General features: G+C 39.2%; 1 protein-coding gene across 1 annotated transcript in view; it reads right to left on the minus strand.

The window, feature by feature from the left end:
• Positions 1–20,643, minus strand: part of LOC102296611 (dynein axonemal heavy chain 11) — a 40,588-nt gene extending 19,945 nt beyond the window's left edge. Inside the window, exons 1-50 of the mRNA XM_014337600.2 lie at positions 20,268–20,643; positions 19,746–19,889; positions 19,440–19,633; positions 19,166–19,355; positions 18,968–19,067; positions 18,618–18,829; positions 18,247–18,468; positions 17,998–18,165; positions 17,749–17,865; positions 17,524–17,661; positions 17,312–17,427; positions 17,011–17,206; positions 14,486–14,590; positions 13,949–14,344; positions 13,024–13,356; positions 12,304–12,558; positions 12,024–12,193; positions 11,722–11,944; positions 11,478–11,594; positions 11,311–11,397; positions 11,066–11,224; positions 10,758–10,841; positions 10,471–10,629; positions 10,245–10,367; positions 9,815–9,937; positions 9,063–9,287; positions 8,887–8,978; positions 8,681–8,807; positions 8,024–8,176; positions 7,695–7,928; positions 6,950–7,081; positions 6,525–6,685; positions 6,159–6,315; positions 5,894–6,039; positions 5,692–5,808; positions 5,463–5,601; positions 5,181–5,273; positions 4,903–5,097; positions 4,749–4,826; positions 4,517–4,649; positions 4,294–4,421; positions 3,887–4,035; positions 3,636–3,786; positions 3,406–3,537; positions 2,867–3,040; positions 2,064–2,268; positions 1,524–1,689; positions 1,192–1,294; positions 252–491; positions 12–173 (exon numbers count right to left, since the gene is read on the minus strand). Coding sequence (XP_014193086.1) covers positions 12–173; positions 252–491; positions 1,192–1,294; positions 1,524–1,689; positions 2,064–2,268; positions 2,867–3,040; positions 3,406–3,537; positions 3,636–3,786; positions 3,887–4,035; positions 4,294–4,421; positions 4,517–4,649; positions 4,749–4,826; positions 4,903–5,097; positions 5,181–5,273; positions 5,463–5,601; positions 5,692–5,808; positions 5,894–6,039; positions 6,159–6,315; positions 6,525–6,685; positions 6,950–7,081; positions 7,695–7,928; positions 8,024–8,176; positions 8,681–8,807; positions 8,887–8,978; positions 9,063–9,287; positions 9,815–9,937; positions 10,245–10,367; positions 10,471–10,629; positions 10,758–10,841; positions 11,066–11,224; positions 11,311–11,397; positions 11,478–11,594; positions 11,722–11,944; positions 12,024–12,193; positions 12,304–12,558; positions 13,024–13,356; positions 13,949–14,344; positions 14,486–14,590; positions 17,011–17,206; positions 17,312–17,427; positions 17,524–17,661; positions 17,749–17,865; positions 17,998–18,165; positions 18,247–18,468; positions 18,618–18,829; positions 18,968–19,067; positions 19,166–19,355; positions 19,440–19,633; positions 19,746–19,889; positions 20,268–20,483 — 8,139 coding nt within the window. The 5' untranslated portion in view covers positions 20,484–20,643. The remainder of the gene's footprint in view (positions 1–11; positions 174–251; positions 492–1,191; positions 1,295–1,523; positions 1,690–2,063; positions 2,269–2,866; positions 3,041–3,405; positions 3,538–3,635; positions 3,787–3,886; positions 4,036–4,293; positions 4,422–4,516; positions 4,650–4,748; positions 4,827–4,902; positions 5,098–5,180; positions 5,274–5,462; positions 5,602–5,691; positions 5,809–5,893; positions 6,040–6,158; positions 6,316–6,524; positions 6,686–6,949; positions 7,082–7,694; positions 7,929–8,023; positions 8,177–8,680; positions 8,808–8,886; positions 8,979–9,062; positions 9,288–9,814; positions 9,938–10,244; positions 10,368–10,470; positions 10,630–10,757; positions 10,842–11,065; positions 11,225–11,310; positions 11,398–11,477; positions 11,595–11,721; positions 11,945–12,023; positions 12,194–12,303; positions 12,559–13,023; positions 13,357–13,948; positions 14,345–14,485; positions 14,591–17,010; positions 17,207–17,311; positions 17,428–17,523; positions 17,662–17,748; positions 17,866–17,997; positions 18,166–18,246; positions 18,469–18,617; positions 18,830–18,967; positions 19,068–19,165; positions 19,356–19,439; positions 19,634–19,745; positions 19,890–20,267) is intronic.
• Between the last annotated feature and the right edge of the window lie 771 nt (positions 20,644–21,414).

Raw genomic sequence — 21,414 nt, forward strand, 5'->3', positions numbered from 1 at the left:
CTGCTTTGCACCTCAAAACATTCTTGCATAGTCTCCAACTGGAACTTCTGAAAAAGCTGCAGGTCCTTTAGATCTACCAGTCTGTCTGAGTATACTCTGCAGGACTCGTGGAGCCACAACTGTGCCAGGTCAGCGCTGTCTTTCACATTCTCAGGTCCAGAGAAGAGGATGCCCTTAATTTCACATATCATATTAATATTTTACTTTTAATACACAAGTCAAGTTGTATGAGTGTTTACTATGGGCAATACCTGAAAGACATTTGACAGATCTCGAAGATTAAACGTGTAGTGAAACTTGATGGCTGTGGGCAGAAAATTATGAACCATCTTGTGGTGAAGAGTTATGGCTGCCTGAATGACAGCTGCAGCACTACTCTGAACAAGGGGACTGAAGAGCTGCTGCTTCAGATGACTACACAGGATCTGACTGAAGATCGACCTCTGAGCATCACATGAAGGAGGGTTCACTGCAAACACAGAGAAATGCCTCTGTAGAGAGCAAAGGCACACAAAAATTGCAAAATATGTTTAGTATATATGTGTATAGATAACATCTTGCTTAGAAATGGGCTCTGTTAAACACCAAACACTGTGACAAATGTATGAATGTAGAAGTAGCAATCATTCTTGACACATATTGTGTTTTCTTTGTAGTAGCAGTAGTATGTATTAAGTAGTGGTATGAAGTCCCACACCAATAAAATAGAACCCCCATAATATCTTCACAATATAAAGCACTGTTGAAATCGAGCTCTTATTTGAGTAAACAAACAAACTTTGTTACATACTTTTTTTTAACATTTGTAATGTGGTGACAATGGGCTAATTTTACAGAATAAGTAAATAAAATTGCCATTGCTTAACAAAGTATAAAAGTAAGTAAGTAACAAATATAAAACACTGTATGTCAGAATAAAGTAAAAGGTGCAGATGTAATGTCCCCATATGAGCATGTAGGGTCTCAGGAGATTAAATTTATCAACATTTAAAATTAGGTTCAAAACAGTTTCTGAAGATTAGAAAGCAATGAAAAAAGCATGATAATGCAGGATTTGTGCATTATTGCACATCCACTTTAATTTAGATTAATTTAAACTACAGCTCAAACCATCAGCACTGCTCTGCATAACTATATTTTTTGAAAAATAGATTATGTTGGTATATACAACAGTTTTACCTGCTATCATACCTGTAATCTGGGGTTGATAATGAAAGTCCCAGCAGTTGGATTCATACAGGCAACATATTGGGTATTATGTATTTCTTTCAGGGTCAGTTTCTGTCTGTCATAACTGCAGAGAGAAGGAAATTGAAGAAGGTTTCAATGGCTAATCAAAAAAAAAAACTGTCACGAGATTTAAAGTTACAGCTGAAAAACAGGTACTGTTTGTTCATATTGTTTGCATGTTTTTTTTATTCTTGCCTGTGCTGTTATGCTATGTCTGTCTGTGCTCCTTAGAGAAACTATACAGAATCTCTGACTTGACTTGTTTTGGCTTGGTGTGTGCAGAGTCGTCTTACCAGTGCCCATAATCCAGATGTTGGCGTATAAGTGTGTGAGGCTGCACTGTGCCATAATTGTCCATAGCTGGCATGTTCATGTCATCTATAAAGTAGATCAGCCTTCTGTTGCCTACAGGGGAGTAGCTTCTGCCTGCTCTTTTCTCTAATGATCGCTCTAAGATCGCTGCAACAGAAATAAACAAATGAACAGCAATAAAAACATTGACTGAACCAAATTTAACTAAGATTTTTAAAGATCAAAGATTTTTACTGGCAATTCACTACATGTATTGGACACACAGGATAATCGAAATACTGCTTCTCTCTCAACTTGGTGTAAATAAGAATTTAGAGTTAAGAAAGATAGAGGACATTCTAGGGAAAAATATAAAGTGACACCTACGTACAACAGTGCAGTTTTGAGAGATATAAATAAAATAAATAAATAAAGCAGTGTGTGAGTCGTGCACGGACATTAACAGTCATTGCCAGTAGGTGGTGCTACAGTTCATTGCATGTGCTACTCTGTTCCACATGACAATCAAAAACGCCACTCACCCTGCAACATGAGGGAGGAGGTGTAGTAGTTCAAAGGTACTTTTGTGGTCATGTAACTTTCTGGCAGACAGTCCAACTTGTTCCTGACGAGTGCAGTCTTTCCCACTCCGGCATTCCCCACAAGCATCACTGGCTGTCTCCTCTCCAGCAACAAGTCCATGAAGTAGCGAAGACGCACGGTCTCTGCTGTGTGTACAAGAACAGCCTGCAATCATAGAAACAGCAGGAAGACACAGAACAGAAACACACATGCTTATTATGGCTTTCTTTGAGTGTGATTTATTGACAGACATGTGTTCAGTGAATTGTGCGTGATTTATAATTTCTTGTATTTCCCCTGAACGCCACAACTATTCTGTCATAATAGCATCATTTGCTCAGAACAAAACCCTACTAATTATGGCTCAGCAAGAGCCTTTGGAGCATTCACAGCTGTACACAGGAGCATAAAGAAAGACAAAAGAGCGTGGGTGATAGCTCAAGCCTTGTTGCTCATGCCTTCACCCCCACACAGTCTGGTATAGGGAGTACTGGATGGTAATCAGACACAGTGGCAAGCCTATCATCCATTCTAGCACCCCTGCCATAACCTCAGGATGTGACTTTACCCTCTCTTATTATGTTCACTGAGGCATACATACATTTTTAATATGACTGCATTGTTCATTTTTGGTTATTTTGCTGTAAGGAGGTTGCTTCTTTTGATTGTAAAGGTAATTATTTATGAAACCACTTTGAAAAGTTTCCCTTTCTCTCTTGAGGGATCTACTCTGAGTTCTAGCAGTTTATAGGTATGTTCTTACCTGTAATGGTGTACAAGTGTCCATGTCAAAGGGTGGCACGGTGTCACTCCAGGGCAAAAACCGCCTGGTTTGATGGTCAAGGTAATAGTCGAACACTGTTCCCTGTGCTGGCAGTTTTACAGTCTTCATCTCTTTGGTCCACCACTGACTGAACTCCGCTCGATAATCACAGAGCTTATGAAGCAATGAAGCATACAGTGTTATGGATTAATTCACATCATGTCATTTAGACAGTTAAGCTTATTCTTGAAAAAACTGTCCTGTTTACCTGACATTTTTAATGAATTATTTTATTTTACAATAACAGTGCTAGAAAAAGTAAATAAAAATAATCCTATAACTGAGTAAACCAACCAATAGTACTGTCTAACTGCGCTTGATGTTTAGTTCTGTGAAAATAAAATTAATTTCTGTTTGAAATATCACAGAATGAGAGACTTCTAAAGAGTATTTCACTGTCATGTCAAAGCTTATCTTTACAGCTGCTATAATGTACACAGCATGATGTAAAATTGACCTAAATTAAACTATATGAATACCTGATCTTGATACAAGGCCCCACCGAATGCCCAGATGCAGGCAAAGGTGAAATAGGTCTCATAGATTTCACGAGGGGATTCAGAAGGAACATTTTCTGGTGTCAGAAGGCAGTCGAGCAAAGTGCAGAGTGTCTGAATGAAAAGAAAGGCATATTATATTTCAGTTTTCTGCCAGTAGAGGTATACAAGGGAAGAAATAAACGCATTGCGCATGTTTCTGTCATATGCACCTGCACCATAGAGATCTCTGGAATGGAAGTGATTGTCTTGAAAGTGTTTTTCATCTGTTCTAGACAACGTGGAACGTATTTCTCAAACAGTATGGTGAGATGGGCTCTTTCAGTCTGCCGTTCTCTTTGGTCAATCCAGCTGGCAACGTACCTGAGCAGCAACCCAAATCCAGAAGATTACACAAAATTACCACAGAAAAGGTATCCGATATTAGATACTATGTGATTAATTTGAAGTCTGTGTAACTCACGGGTTCCAGCCCAGGTCCTGCTGGTTAACATAGAGGATACCTGCTCTGGACACAGTGGCAGGAGTCGCCATTCTTAGGTGACTGATTTCAAAAATCAGTCTCATAGATGAAGTAAGCGCCACACGTTCATTACTGGCTAGAGTCAGTACCTGAGAGACATTGTGAAACATTAATACTACGACATCTGAATGGCCAATATGATGGACAAGACTCTACCCAAATGATAAGAAAACACCCCCATATCTCATCAAGTATGACATGATTCATTGCTGTGGAAAAGAACCTCCAAGTACTCACACTTCAGGAGCTGATTGCTGAAGGAAGGGGAGAGAAACATCTTTTTCTATCTATACCACCTTGGTTGCTATGTGTCTACAATAGTGTATGAGTGAAAAGGAGGGAGGTACCTTGTTATCATCCATCACTGTGTTGAGTGATTCAATCCACATCGGATCAATGTCTCCATCCAACACAATCCACTTAGGTCCACTGTGGGAGATGTTTGCCTGCTCTCGCATCAGTGATGAAAGCAAACCTAGCAAACAGGAATTTGGGGTGCATAGAACAAGAGTGAGATTTGGTCTTTTTGTTGAGGTTTTGCTATTTTGTTTTTAATGCATTTTTTTTTACCATCTTTCCATTCTCGAGTTGCAGGATGGATGAAGCCAAATAGCTCATTTCTGTCTATTGCTTTTGGGTTGAGGTCATTCCATACAGGCTTCCTTTTCAGGTTTACATAAGTTTTATGGAGAACTCTCAATATCTGTTAATAAAAATACCAGCACTTTACCATTCATATTTATGTTACAAATTCAGCTGAACATTTATTTAGACAGCAAGTGACACAGAAAAAAAATCTAACCTGACTTTTTCCAGTCCCTGCATTTCCAACAACAAAGACAGAGTGACGTACAGCCATGAGCTCCTCCAGCTGCACCACCTAACAAAAATAAAGGTGCTTAAAAGAGGGTTCTTTAATCCTTTTTAGAGTAGGTATGAACAGATTCATCTCAAACCTTGAGGATAAATGACTCCTCTGGCTGCAGCCGAAGATTAAGTGTAGTCTTTCGAATGGCCTTTTCAAATTCTAGGTCTCTTTCTCGTTCTACTTCCATGTCTGGGAACAGGTCTCCCAGCAGTCCCATGAAGATAGGCACATCCTCTGTCACAATTTTAGACATGTTGAAGTCCCGCAGTGCACGCATCAACACCTAGGTATTAAAATGAGTATGAGATCAAATATCAGCGTGAGATATTAGATAAAATATGACATAAAATGCACATATCAGTTCACCTGATCCTCTACTCTTGTTTTGTCTCTTCTTCTCAATGCCCCTGCCAGAACCAGAACAGACTTGACAGCACGCAAACCCCAATCATAGTGGTCCTGATAAACAAAAATGACAAAAGAAAATGAAAATGTGCATTCCCACGTTTACACTAACCATAAATCCAAACAAACTCCTAGTGCTTTGCTGTGCTCCTGAGGCAAATCTAGAAAGATTTATTACTGGTGCCCTCTGTTCTAATTCAACAATGTGAAATGTTACAGAGCTACTAAGTGTCTTACTCATACCTGCTTGGAGAGCAGTTCCTTGCAGAGAGTGTACAGAGTGATGAACTTCTTGGCTAAAAGCTTAGCATCACGGAAGCCTTCTGCCACGAGCATGATCTCACAAATGAGTTCAGTGTCTGGCACCACCATGGCACAGGGCCTACAGGAGGACAGACAAAGCACACGGTGAACTCTCTGCTGAAAAATGACATTTTATATATATTTAAAAAGGTGGGTGCATCATTCCCACCTGAAAAGAGACTTGAGGTTCTCAGGTAGCTCCGTCCTCCCTGCATAGCCAGGATTCATAGTTATGAAAATCCCAACCGAGTGTTTTAAAGCAATGTTCTTGTCGAGGAACAGGAACCTGTGAGGTGGCACACACTGTTAACTTATTTTTTAAGTAAAAGTAACATGATGTAAACTTCATGTATTCTTCTTCAATTACCCACCTTTCCTTTTTAGATCGAATGGCGTCCTGAATGGTTTTAACCTGCACCGCTACAACCGACAGAACATCCACGGGGATACGATTGAATTCATCAAAGCAGCCCCATGCTCCAGTCTGTGCCAGACCCTTGTAAATATTTCCAATGGACTAAACATAAAAATAAGCATCACAGAAATTTTGCATTAAATTATATTTCTTTACTGAAACCTCTAAATGAAAACATAAACTGACCAATGGCAATAACTCTGATGTACGGAATTTCGCACCTTGTAGTCCATCTGTTCAGAACAATTGAAGACGTATACCATGACACCCATGGCTCTGCCAAGATCCTTTGTGGTCTCAGTCTTCCCTGTTCCAGCAGGGCCTGACGGGGCCCCACTCATGTTCAGGTGGAGTGACTGAGTCAAGGTGATGTAACACCTACAGTGTGAAAGGTGAACATAATTTTTTTTACACAATTAATGTTGTGTATTGTCTGCAAAGAGTAAAAGCAGATAAGCATAAGTAGAGAACACAGAGAAGAGTCAGAGAGGGAGGACATGCAGATGGTCTAAGTGTCAGAAGAGGGTGAGATGGAGGCAGATAATCTCACTTAAGAGAGCAGCCGAAGGAAAAACAATAAGAGTTACCGGTCTGTCAGAGGAGTGATGACCAGACGTGGTGTATTTCCAAGATACTCATAAGAGTAAATGAACTGAGCATCACAGATGTTGATGTAGCAGTGGCGAAGCTGCTCACTCCAGTAATGTCGAAGCTGGGAAAGCCATGGGAAGGCCTGTGAGGTGGTGACCTGTAAACACACATGGCTCATATCAAACGTCATCAATGAAAAATACTGAGATGCTATGACTATTTTCTTTAAAAGAATTATACCTTTGAGTGTGCCACGTTACAATATCAGTTAGTCAAATTCCAACTCAAGCTGTTTTAAATTAATAAAAAAAGTAATTTGTTCTGCACACATACGGTAAGAGTAAAGCTTGCCATAATACCAAAGTTAGCTCAATCAGACTAAAATGAGATGGCATGCAAGAAGTTATTCATTTGTTTTAACCTTTTTAGCAATGAGGCTGGCAACAATGTCTCTGGCATGGACATCAATGGTGCATACAGTCATGATCTTTTGCCTGTCTCCTGAGCTCAGCTCTCCAAGTAGCATGCCAATCAGCATGTTGAGTTGAGAAACCTATAGGTGGGAAACAACAAGTTCAAAGCAAAGAGGAGAAGAGAGTAACACAAATTCACACAGGAGATCATTTCCCTCAAACTGATATTAACATTTCTTTTTTTCCTGTCACTTGCAGGTCATTTACCAGCATTACACGAATGTCTACTTTACATATGATCAAAAAGCAGTCTAGTGTTCTTGTTTTTACTAAAAGATAATTGGAAATCATTTGTTCCTGTTCCTGTGTGACAGCAGATCCAATCAATGCAATGCCGTGGGTTGATGGGGGAGAGGGAGATTATTCAAACAGCAGCCAAGGACATGTTAACCTTTAATGGTACCGATGAAAGTGACAAGAGTGATAAAACAACTCTGATCAGAGTCGACGGTGAGGCTCCTGAAGCCCAAGTCAGGTCAGATCATATGCACAGTATATGCAGACACTATGTATAATACAGATCATTGAACACAGCATGTCGAGAGCATGACATCAAATCGAAACTTTCTTTTCTTTGAAAATATCACATTAACCTTAAAAAACATTAATATATGACAAACACCTTTTAATGGCAAAACTATTTTGCCACTATTTAAAACCTAAAGCCTTAAAATGTCAGTTAAGCTCCCATACCTGTTTTTTATTGTAGTCTTTTAGCGCCGACTCAAATCCTTCTTCCAGTCTTTTGAACACAAGTTCCATATCATTAGTCCACCAGATCTGTGATCCAGCAAGAGCAACTTGGGCAGGGAAATCGAGAATCCACTGCTCTCTGGGTCTGTCCTCGTACACGGACACAGCCTCAGATAGGTGACCCTTGACACATTCCTTCATAGACTCTTCGAGACGACTGAGCCATGCCTCAACCTAACGGGAAGTGTTTTTTTTTTAAACAAGCGATTCAGCTACTTTGTGATGTGTGATCGATAATTTACATTCGCTGATGATGAATATGATCTTACCGGCCCGCGACACAAACATTCAGTCTGGAATGGCACAAATTCCCTCTCTTTGCTATACATGCCCACAGCAACTTTAGGATTACTCAGCTGCTCGTTTTTGCTGAACTCAAGATCGGTCAAGTTGTCAAAAATCTTTGAGAGATGGACGGTCACCTACAAAAGACAGTCAGTCGTATTTGCGCATGATAGACACATTAAGCACAGCAATTATTACGCAGCCTAGACACTAAAATAAAATAAAAGGATTTGCATGTTTCAACTCTAAATGGGTGCTCAAACACTTTTTACTACAAGCTACATTTGCCCATTTAGACACACATTCACCCTTCAAGTTTTCTTCTGTCATGCACACACTCTGATGGATGCATCAGGAGCAATTTGGGGTACAGTATCCTCCCCACAGAAACCTGAACATGTGAGGATCTGGAGACCAAAGCACAGACCTTCTGACTTGATGGGCAAACAACTAATTTTGTTAAAAAAAAAAAAAACCCTGCACAACAAACACAAAAATAAACAACCTATCTTAGACCAAATGCATATGCATGCATAAGTACTATAAATGCACAGTGCACTCAAGTGTTTTGAAAGTCCCTATTGGACAGGCCTATCCTGAGCCACAGCTGCCCCAAAGAAGGGAAAGTTTACTGAATTTACTTCTCTGGGACGACTTCCTTTAGAGAGGATGTCCAACAAGTCTGCGGATGAAATAAAGTAGAATCGTGGAAATGCAAGCCTTTTTGTTTCCAGGTATTCAGTAAGAGCTTTTTCACATAATGCCAGCCTGTTGGAAAGATTGAATAGGATCAGTAGGCAGGAAACCTTTAAGCGTATAACACAAGTTTGATGAAAACAGCACGAACCTTTTTTGTAGATCCTCTAACTTCTCCAGTAGATGAGGTTTGTTAGTGGCCTCAATTACATTTTTAATGATGGCACTGCCCAACATTAGCTCCTGAAAGAACAGAAATTCCCGTTGTTACAAATGGTGACAACAACATAATTTGCAGCTCTACACAAACTGTGTATACATGCAGACCTGAAATTCTGCATCTATTGCTTTGAATCTGTGTGTATCTGCAGGCAGTTGCTGGCAAATGTCATCACAGCCTTTGAAAATGCTTTCAAGGTAGGCCCATGTCCTTTGGACCTCCATCCAGACCATGAACACAGAGTCGGCCACCGTCAACTGTTTTTGTAGTTCCACTACCTGGTGCAGGAAGTGATCTGTGTGCTTATTCTGAAAGACACTCTGGAGCTGAACCTTGAGAATAAGGGAAAAGAAGAATAAGCATAAACAATGTGCTCTAATGTAAAATTAAAGTGCAGCAGATAGAATCAAACCTATCCTAAAGAAAAAACATATTTTCAGAATTGGACACCATTACACGTATCAGCTGCATTTGTAAACATCTTCTACCTCATCAGCATGCCAAGTCAAGTCAAATGGGGGTGGGGGGGGGGGGGGGGGACTATTTAAACAAAGATGGAGGCACTAAAGTGTCAGGAATTCTAATTGCTGGCTGTAACCCCCTCAACGCATCTGGTGTACATGTTCAAAGAGCGCCACGGTACAACAATGCCCTGTGTTGTCCAGAAGCTATAAATCTTGGGACTCAATAGGGACCTTTCTGCTCTCAGCCATGCTATTAGACACTCAAATGGGGAAGGCACGTCTGTGATCTCATCTCTATTCAGCACTTAACTATCAGAGATTCTCACAGACAGCTGATCTTGAGAACAAGCTCTTGTTCTTTTGTAAAATAACTTACAGTAACTTAAGACATCTACCTGATGATCCTCAAGAGTTTCAATGAGTTGTTCACCACATTTAAGCAGTGGCACAGAGGTCTGGTAATGCTCTTCATATGAAAGCTCCATTGACATCCACGTCTGACTTATTTCTGTTACAACCTGAAATATAAACAGTGAATAGTGTTGATAGCAAATAGAAGTTTACCAATAAACTAACTTCACAAAAAGTGCTATTAGTACAGCTGCGTGTCTTATTTATTTGTTTAGCACATCTCTTCAATGTGAAATTCTGTTTCTAATAACTTCCAAGGGGGGGTAGGGACTAATAAGTGTATAGTTCTGCATACTCCTTTTCAAACAAATGAATGGAAGGATATTTTGTAATGATTGTGAAGGCAGATGTTTGAAATAAAATGAACTGAACTGAATTGAAAATATGTCAACATGTTCATAGCTGAAGAAAAACCTTCTCTATTGCCATCTCTTTGACTGCCTTTTCCACTATGTTGCGGACTTCATCTTCAAACAAATGGAGCTGTAAAGCCAACAGGTCCTCCAAAGTGGTACTATCTGTCACAGTGAAATCCATCTATAAAAAAAATAGTAAAAAAAGTGTAACATGTTTATTAAGCAAAGCAAAATATACAACGAGATCTCCTACACAAAGGCCTCTGCTTTATGAATTTATGCACCTGTGTTGTTCTAATTAGCTGGACCCAGTGACGCTCTCGTATTGCCGGGTTCTGCAGTTGACTCACAGCCTGCAGTGACGTCAACAAGTTCTTTACATAAAGGTCTAATCCAGAATACACATCCCACAAGCGAGCTTCTTTGTCAAGCTTTTGTATGCCCTACACAAACAGAAGGTAGGTAAACATAATTAGTTATTAGGGGCATCTGTTACAAACAGCAATGGTGCGTGACAGCAAGACAGCAGGAGAGATGAGCTGGTGTGATGTAGCACTGTTGGTGACCTTACCTTGGCAAGCCTCCTCAATTCTGCATCCATCTGGTCCACGTTTATCTGCCTCCATTTGGTCATTGTCCAGTTTTCCACACTGCTCTGTATAGATAAAGACACATGGAGAAGGGTCAGTGGGTTAAGGCTATTTAATAGGGACATTTAGAGGCTACAGGGTATTCAAAGTCTCAAAGAGGACAGCCAGGTCAAGTCATTTATGTATTGGGGTATTGTGGTAGGGTGATGAGACCTAGAGTTGTTTTTTTGTTTTTTCAATTTCCCCATGAAAAAAATGACATTTAAAAATCACTGATAAATCAACCTACTTGCACATATACAACAATGTCCCACAGTTCTTTGAGAATCGTAATCTCTCGCCTGCAGAGCTTGATGTCTCTGTAGTCAGAAATGGAAACATCAAGTAGACTGGCAGACTCTTGCAGCTCTGCTACTTCTCTCTCCATATCCCGGATTGCTTTTTCTGACTAGAAAACAAATGGCAGTTGTCATCCAAAAAGGTCAAATAAAATGCTGTTTTAATCCGATAGTCAAGCAATGATTAAAAACCTACTTTCTCAAGACTACTGTAAGGATTTACTGCCTTGTAACTGAAGGGTGCCATTGCTCTGAACATGTCTCTGAACTGGGTTTGTTTCACCTGAAAAAAATGTTCATGTTGCTTAACGTATGTTACAATAGTTTCTACACTGTACAATTTTAGTTTTCTCATATGATCACCTCAAAATCCATGCACTGTCTTCGTAAAACCATCACTTCTGTATTCTTCATGGGTGCCACCTCGTGCCTTACTCTTAGGGCCAGTTTTTTAGCCCCACTCCATTTCTCTGGAAGTTCCTGTTGACAAAACTACAGTTATCACTCGGAGCACGAAAGTACACATAATGAATATAGTAATCTGATTCTTTGTGGATAAATTACTGTTTATGATTACATTGCTGTAGTTGGCTCACTCTTTTCCTACCTCCATTTGCCAGTAGATATGGTCTGGTATGGTCACACCATATTGTTCCAGGAGGATCACTGTTTCTCTAAGAGGCTCAAACATCTTGTCTGTGGCATTCTGTCTGTCCTTTACAGCTAACAGGTGACTCATCACTTCCACAAAGCCATGGTTGTCATCTTTAGCTATAGGTTGTCTTAGCCCTTCAACAGTAGCTTGGATAAACTTCTGCAGCTCATCAAGACTGAGTGGGAAAAGTTAGAGTAAGAACAACTGATCCTACAAATTTGCCAGAACTTAAAATCTATGCCAATAAAATTTACCTGTGGGTGACATTGGTCAAGAGATGCTCTTTGAAGAGCCAGCTCCACCTTTTTAGTGTGTTAAGAAGGCTGACTTTAAAGTGCTTGATGTCCACCCGAAACCATCCATCAAAAACTCTGAAGTCTTCAAAGTGGGAAATTTCATCATGCAGATCCTCATAATAATCGATCTATAAAATTAAAACCACAACAGGCATTGAAATTAAAAATAAAAAACAAAAATAAAAATAAAACTCCCGTGAATTGCAAGAATTTAGCCCAGAGTTTAAACATTTTTTACTTGTTCTTTGAAGTTATTGATTGTAGGAGGATTGTCAGGGAGTGCATCTCCTGTACAGGCTTCCATCTCCTCTGATGTGAGTGCACGTCCATACAGGAGAAACTGCCTGAGGAACTCTGCCCTGTCATCTTGCCACAGATGAGTATAACAATCAAACTTTGTCTGGTAATTTATTGCTTTCTTCTGGACGTTCTCCACTCGCTCCATTATTTCCTGTCTCAGGTCCAGCAAGTCTAGCATGCCATCCATTACATCCTGTAAGAGTTATATTACATCAAACAAAGCATCAGGAATAGCTACCATTTGTAGAAGAAAACACAACAATGAGTTTGGCAAGTTTAGTACACCAAGGAAATACATGTTTCCATTTTTCACATATTTTAAATTTAGCAATGTGCAAATATGACATTGTGAAATTAGACTGCGACTGATAACACCCTGGATGTAACAGTACTTCACCTATAACACAGCAACACAGTCTACCACTATTCTCCTTTTGACAGGGAGGCTGTACTCTTCGCTCTAGTAGGAACATATTTACGATGTAATCTGGGAACATTTTAGCACATATAAAAGTACAATGACAAATAATAACTAGCAAGTCATTCAAATTGTGCAATTCTAAAAGTGTGACTTTTGCAGTAAAAGCAGAGAAGACATCTCCTAGTTTTTGTCAGTGTATAAGAAGCCTGTGCTAATTCAAACATAAAAGAAGCGTACCTGATAGGTCTCCATGCTAAGATGAGCAGCCACTCTCCTGATATTCACTGAAGTCTTGAATACATCTGCAACCAGCCCCTCTATCAGTTCATAGAGGCTATCTCCTGCATCTTTCTCCATTGAGGGACAGAAAGTCATCTTTGAGCCATTGAGGATTAGCTTCGCCTCAAACAGTGGAGTCTGGTTCAGGCCTGCCTCCATGTTTTCCACGAGGAAATGAAGAGAGCGACTGATGTAGCTGAAGAGCCCTTCAACAACCATGTCATCCAAATATTCCAGGTAGCACTGCCACTCTTCTGAATCCGGATCAGCATGGAAAAGAACCATGTTCTCCTGAGTAGAAGTAGAGTATTAGAATAATATTTAGCTTCTGCTTGTAATAATTTCTATTTCACGTGATTTTTGAAGCTCTGCTTGGGGGGATTTATCTATTCCACAACAACTGGAGTAATTTTATTTTATTGGCTTCTTAAGTGCTTAAATATGTTAATACTATTTATATCAAGAAAAATACTTCTAGAATGTCAGAGGAAAAAGATGATTGTGATTATAATTAAAAGTTTTTAAGCTAAGAGCATTAGCAGCTCCATGTTGCATAAAAATTAATGTTAAACAATACAGGACATACACCAAAGAACTTAGATTTGGATCTATGGTATCATATGCAAGTCATCTTCATAATGAAACTAATGTGATGTTTAATTAAGCTGCACATAAATTCAAGGTTTAAATAAAGTGAAGAAAAAGTAACTAAACAAGGTTTTAAACTGTCAGTGAACAGAACCAATAATGTGCTTTAATCTAATCAAGGTGAATGCTGTTTTTAACCATACCAACAGAAACATACATGTTTCAGTGCTTACTTAGCTATTCACAGAAAATCTATAATGGCTCAGTTACTCTTCACAGATCCAGCCACACACACCTGCACCAGCCCATGTATATAGTCTCCATCATTCTTCATGGAGCTGTACTTCTTCCTGAAAGAGTCTCCTCTCTCGTCCAGTTGTATGAGTGAACCTTTTTTGTTGTCCTTTCTGCAAAACATGGCCTGTTTGCTCCATCTCTTCATCACACACTGAATGGCATCACAGCTTTCCCTCACTCTATTAACTCGACAGACAAGGTCTTGTACAAGGTGTTTGGTGTTGTTGATGAAGCTCCAGCAGTCCTCGTCCTGCCACGTCAAGCTGGTCTCTGCTCTCGACAGCTGCAGGTCTACTGACTCCAGCTCAGCTCTGATGAGAGGGAGTTCCACCTCTAACACTGTCTGCTTAAGCTCGTTGTACCACTGTACTAACAGCTGCAAACCGTTCACATACTGAAAAATACAAATGTGAGCAAATGATGCATTTAGGGCCAATAAAAAATAAAAAATAAAAAATAAAAAAACAAAACAAAACTGCTGTTTAACTTTGATGGGTGACCTTGTGTGGCCCAGTTCTAAAATGATTTTTCAAACCTTTGTGAACATTTCACGCTTCTCAAAAAGAGCCAGTGCATCTGGAGGTATGGTGATCTCACTCACAGTCTGAAAATACTTCACATCCTTTAAGGCCTCAGTCAGCTGAGAAGTAAAAGAAATTACTGATTAATTTAATTGAATTAATTTAAATGTAATACTATAATGACTGTAGCATTTTTATGTATATATGCCTTTTCTCCTCCTTAATGAATGGACTGATCTGAAAAAAACCTTGCACGAACATCATCACACATACAGCTTAAGGGTCATCAAAATTGATATTCACAACAAAATTTTGTTTGACCACTAAATACATAAAGTATTATTTAAAATGCACCCCAGGCCTGGCAGAAACTGCCAGTAATGCAGGTAATAACTAGTAATAGCTTGTAATAATAATAAAAATTCGGATTCATTTATTTTACACACAAAAGTCAAAGGCATCAGTAAGTGGCATTTTAGCTGAAAACATCCAGAAATAAGGTACTGCAGAGGGGCAGCAGCAGCACTAAAAGCCTTGTCAGTTCAGTTCAAATCAATTTTATTTACACAGCACCAAATAGCAACAAGACTCGTCTCAAGAAGTTGTATATTGTAAGGTTGACCCAACAATAATACAACAGAGAGAAACCCAACAGTCATATGACCCCCTATGAGCAAGTGCTCTGGCGACAGTGATTCCACAGAAGAGATGCCTGAAAATTGAAGGCTCTCCCTCCCATTTTACTTTTAAATACATGTAAGCCTACAGAACTCCATAATTAACCTTAGTGAAGAGGGCACTCCATTTACATGGACAAACTGGAGTGTATTAGATAGATATGATTCTGATTAACTAACACAGCTGGGTCAAGAGATGGCTTTTTAAGTAACGGTTGAACTACTGCCAGCTTGAAGGCCTGTGGTACATAGCCAATTATTATAGATAGGTTGATCATATTTAAGATTGAAGCATAACATCATGGTAAGAATTCTTTGAGCAGTCTTGTAGGAATGAGGTCTAAAAGACACGTTGATGGTTTGGAGGAAGTAATTACTGAAGTTAACTCAGAAAGATCAATTGGAGTAAAAGATATTAAATAAATGTAGATAATGTTACATCTGTGAGATGATTTTGAGTAAGTTTTAAATTTTTATTTGTGAAGAAATTCAAGGAATCATTACTAGTTAATGTTAACAGAGCTCTGACTTTTTGTCAGCCAGACTACAGTGCTGAGGAGAAATATAGGGTTATTCTTTATTTTCTTCAATCAATGATGAATATTAAGATGTTCCAGCTCTACAGAGGGCTTTTTTTTTTTTTTTACAAAGCAGAAAACAATTTTTAGGCTAAATGATGATCTTCTAAATTTGTGATACACCATTTCCTCTCCAGCTTACAAGGTGCATTAATGCATTTGAGAATTATATTCCTTTTTCACAGGAGCTACAGCATACAGAGCCACACATATTGAGGAAGTAAAATTATTAACAAGACCTCTGTTGAAGTAACATTCAGGAGTAAAAGTCAGTGAATTATATAATTAAACCTAGTTACAGCACTTTCAGAAAGACATCTGTGTTGAAATCTATTCCTCACTGCTGTGTAATCAATTATTGTAAATGTACATGTTATTAGAAAATGATCAGACAAGAGAGGGCTTTCAGAAAACACTTGTGCTTACTTAAATGTTCAGTTTCTATGCCACATGTTAGAACAAAATCTAGAGTGTGATTAAAGTGGTGAGTGGGTTGTCTAATAGCACACCCACCTCCACGTCCAGAAGAGTGAGGCTTCTATATCTACAAAAGCCTGGTCATGTCTAACTTGAACAAAAAAAAAATCTATATTCCTGTCCTTGATTATGTATAAGTAATACTCTGCTACTGATAAAGCAGGTATGCGAAAGCATAAACATTGATATGCTGTGAGTAGGTAATGGGTAAATGGTAAATGGCCTGTATTTGTATAGCGCTTTTACTAGTCCCCCCTAGGGACCCCAAAGCGCTTTACACAACTTTAAGCCACGATCGCCCGATCTGATCACGATCTGAAATTGACATGAAGCGGATCAAGGAAGACTACAAGAAGAATTATGGCAAAACACTCTACCAGGACATTCTGGATGACACCGCAGATGATTACGAGAAGAAGTACTATTAATTCTGGTGCAGAATTAATAGTACTATCAACACCAGGTTGCCAGGGCAACAGTGTTTGTTGTGATGGTGTTGGCACCTATCAGGGAAAACTTTGTATCAATTTACAGAAAAAAAATTAAGGAATAAAATAACTAAATATGGAAATGTGCTCCTTCCACTGCAACGCTGCTACTATTTTTGTACTTTGCAAACTGTGTCAGCAGTATGATTAAAAGTTTGAGGTAAGGAATAATGATTCTTGGATCATTTGAATTGTATTCTTTGAGAAGTTTTTAGGGATCTTGAGGGTGCCTTAGCAGTGGGCCACTGCATGCTCTCAGTCAAAGAGTAAGTTGAGCATTGAAAGGTGTACACTTTCATATTTCCATGAAATTGGTTACCTTTGGATTAAAGTTGACTGAAATCAGGCCAGAAGAGGTATTTCTGGAGATAAGTGGCTGATTCAGGTTAATCAGGCACGTCTGTTCTAAGCCACAGCACCAGTCAGAGTAAATGTCCTTCTCAAACTGGTCTAGTAGATTCAAGATCTCTGTGTACATGCTGTACTCGGTAACCATGTCTACTCCTTCTGCAGGCCTGGAAATATGAAAAATAAATCTCTTTCTGTTCAATAATATAATCAATAAAGACAAGAAGTGTAACTTATGCTTAGAGCATATTCTAATTTTTGTTTTTACTGACTTGCCAAAAAGCAATCTGAATTTTTCCCACGGTCTTTGAATGCGTTCTCTGAGCATTTTTGCCCACTTGAAAGCTCCAGATGTGTGTGCCATGTTCTTCACCAGACTAGTTTCCATCTGTAAACACAGTGAGATTATAGAAAAAAATCAAATTAACAATATCTATTGTGCAGTGAATGCATACTGCTAGTATCCAGTTTTAGCTTGGAGTACCTGATTAAGCTGTAATTTCAATAGATGTTTACACGTCTCCAGCTCTTCTCTGAAATGTTGCTGTAGCAGAAGGAAGTTGGGACCAAATATCTGTCTAATCTGTCTTTTCTCCAGGAAGGGTCCAGCAATAGTTAGCATCTACGGGCCAAAACACTCTGAGTCTTTGTTGTTCACCATTCACTTGGTAAATAATGCATTACCACACTAGCATGCAGTCTTACTTACTTTCATTGCTGACTCGAGGCCTGAACAATCCTTGAAAACCAAACACAGAAAGCGAGCAAGGCGGCATTCAATGTCCGCAATCTTAATCTTGAAATTCTTATACTCACTTTCAAAACCCTAATGAGAGAAACAACAGTTCAACAGTATTTAATGATGAACACTAGTGCATCCATGTGTATTATAATAATATTAAAATAATCCTTATGATTATTATTATAAATCCCAAAAAATCTTCATTAATAGTATCACCTGAGAGTTCAAGTCAAGCGGGCAGTTTTTACTGTGGATCAGTGCTTGGCAGAGGTCACTGAACTCTTTGTGCATCTTAGCAGCATGCTCACTGTAGAGTTTCCCTTTAGTTCCACCAAATTGCAACTTTTCCATTCTCTTATAGTGTAGCATGATTTCAAAGAATTCCTATCAGGAAAAAAATGATCAGGAAACAAAATCACGCACAACATTACTATGACAACCAATAAAGCAAAAATATTATCTCACCTCAAGCTGTTGCATACGATTAAAGAACTGGTTGAAACGTGAGAAAATCAAAGCAGCTGGAAAATCCCAGGGTGCATGTTTCACTTGGCTGGCAAGTCTTTCCCTCTGGGTCTGGTAACTGTCTTTGAAACACCTACAAACCTTTATGACTCTCGTTACCATTTGTAGACTTTCCTCTGAATCCTCTCTGAGAAGCAGATCTGCAGAGAGGTATGTAGAAGCCTACAGGGAATAAGTTTTTGTATCTGTGAATTTGTTCATGCTAGCAGCTAACAGTCAGAGTAACGTCAGCTGTCGGTAGTAGCTAGCTCTTTCTCTGGACCCCCCTATGTACATCTATAAATACAGGTGTTTCAAATGAGAACTTATACCTGTTCAATGAGCAGATTACAGAGTTCCTGCAGTAATACCACGATGCGTGCTGGTCTTTGGTAAGACCGGCAGTTGGTCCAAATGAGGTAAAGCGTGTGAAAAAGTGCCGGCATGTATGTTTCCATGAGTAGAAGCTCTCCGTTTTCCAAATGAGACAGCTGTGCATGTAGTGGCTGTAGATGGAGGTCAATGTCCTCGGCTTCTCGCAGAGCTTTATTTTTTGAGGACAAAAAATATATATCATAATCATATGTTAACCTCTAACTGTATAACAGAGATGGAGGTGATATTATGCTGTACAAGGCAGACACTACCCATTGTCTTTAAAAAAGTGACACGGTAATCTTACCATCACACACTTTTCCAATTAGCATCTTGATTGCTGGATGATAGCTGCTATCCATTGTCTCTAACATCTTCAATATCATTTGAATAACTGGACTCTGAAGCTACAGCAAGATACAACTTTAGCAAATAGTGACGTAGAAGGAGATGAAAAGACATTAAAACATGTTTTGGTGAATACCAATGTGGTTAGGAAGTATACCTGATGATAAATGCTCTCTATGTTGTTCTTCCTGGATGCCCAAAACTTCAGTTCTGCACTGGGCCCTGGATTACAGCCTGTTATTAGTTTGTCTGATGAATCCTCCTTTAAAATTTTCTGGATCAGATTTGTCCAGTTGATGACCTGGGTCTCTATGGTATGGGCTACTGCCCTGTCATAGTTTTCATGCCTGAAGGAGGAAAATAGAAGGTGAGTGCTTTACTTAAAATATATAGTGTCAAAGATTACACTGTATGCTTGGTTGTTTTCTTACTTTTCAAAGATGCCGTGTGACTTTTCCATCCAGTCAGCTGCTATTGGAATAGGGAGGACAGTTTTCCCCATAACCCGTCCCTGCACAACTGAGGTCTGACTGCACATGATTTCCACATGTCGAAGGATGTCTTCAGATATCAGAAGTGGCCAAGTCTGATGGTTTTTGTTGTCGGACAGCAGTGGAACACATATCTTGCGAAGACAAAAACATAACCAATTCACCCAGAACCCACACAGGCAGGTTAGAAATGGAAAGAAAAGCTTCTTTATGGCTTATGTGTATGAAAATGGGTGGCACAATCACCTGCTTAACTGCACATGACAGCTGCAGGAGAATTGGTGGAGTCAAAAGACCAAAGAGCAGCAGTTCCCTGCAGTTTTCAGAGGTGACTGGAACAACTCTCTTCTTGAGAATATAGATTTGTTCATTTTTCGCATCTGGTGGAACCTGCGTTTGAAATAATGTGAGATTTTGCAAGACTTTTAAATATGTCATGATAAAACGATTTATTTTTTTCGTTTTAAAAGATCTTTGCTAGTTGATGAGTCCATAATAAATACTCTAAGACAGTATTATACAGAATGCGCTTTGGCACTGCATTTTCAAAGCAGACATTTTACCTGTGTAGTAGGAAAATTGCAGGTGAAATCAATCATTTTAATGATGAAGTGCCCCAGTAACAGCAAACCAACATACATAAAAAGAAGAATCTTCCCTAAGTGAAAATTGCCATGATTATACCTGCGAGTTTCCTGCTATGACATGTCAAAATGTCTGCTGTAAGAACACACGCAGCAGACTCTGCAACATCTGTAACAGACATACCTCATTAGAAGCAACCAGACAGCCCTTTTTAGAGGAAGAGAAAAATATAAGCGACTGCTTTTCAAAGAAGTTCTTCAGAGGGCCTTGAAACTCTTCGCTGACAGCATTTCTTTGCCATGTCTGGCTGTGCACCCGCAGTAGCCCGCAAACTTTTTCCTCGACAAACTTAACTCTGTGGTCCTCAAGAAAAGACGGACTATTTTTTTCCTCGTCCATGACTACTCTGCCAAGATGGCATGCTTTAGCTCCGCACTACGTTCGAAAATATCAACTTACTTGCAGCACTTATACATTATCCATTAAATTCGCAAATGGATAGTGTTAACTTCGCTTTATGTGCTTTTCTAAGAGCGCTGCATAGTAGGGCGGTTCAGCGTTCCGTTGCTTAGCAACGACCTTCAATCACTGCCGGATACGTAAGTGTCAGCCGGCTAGCTTCAGTAAAGACAGGACCCTATTTTAGCTTGTTTAAAATGACTGGAAGTGTAATGATTACTGAAAAGGCCCTATAATGTCGATATAATTCCAGACTATCTGTAATTTGTATTCCACACCAATGCATGGTGGCTTGAACAGTTTGTACCCTGTTTTGGTGTTTTTATTGTTTTTATACTTTGAACCTGATATCCAGGAGAGAATGCCAATTACCTGGTTTTCCCCTTTATCAATGATACCTTTTCATGTTAAAATGTGATCTAAACCACTTTCAGCTGTCTCGTTTGCTCTTCTATCACCATTTGTAGTCAGCAAAGAGTCAGAGCCATTTTGCTATAACTACTGGACTATTATTGCAACCATTTGTCCAGTAAACATACTCCAGGCAATTCTGTATTTAAGCTCTAATTTTTGAATTTTGTTCCAATTAGTTGAGCTCAACACACTTCCTACCCTCTGGGTTTAGCCTTAAATGAGAAGTTTGCCTAAATATTATTGCATTTATGTCTGGCATGGTCTGTTACTCACTTTACTCATCATTACTCTATACAATGTGCAGCATTCCAAAGATTCTTGGCTTAAATAAACATTCAAATCTGATGGGCCCGGAAAGATAATGTGCACTCATTACTTTACAGAGTAGGCTCACACAGGCCACTTTTTTAGGTACACCAGTTCAGCCAATTCACAACTCAACCAAATATCTAATCAG

The sequence above is a fragment of the Haplochromis burtoni genome, unplaced genomic scaffold, assembly GCF_018398535.1.
Source record: "Haplochromis burtoni strain Fernald_Lab_line unplaced genomic scaffold, NCSU_Asbu1 Contig_120, whole genome shotgun sequence".
NCBI lineage: Eukaryota > Metazoa > Chordata > Actinopteri > Cichliformes > Cichlidae > Haplochromis > Haplochromis burtoni.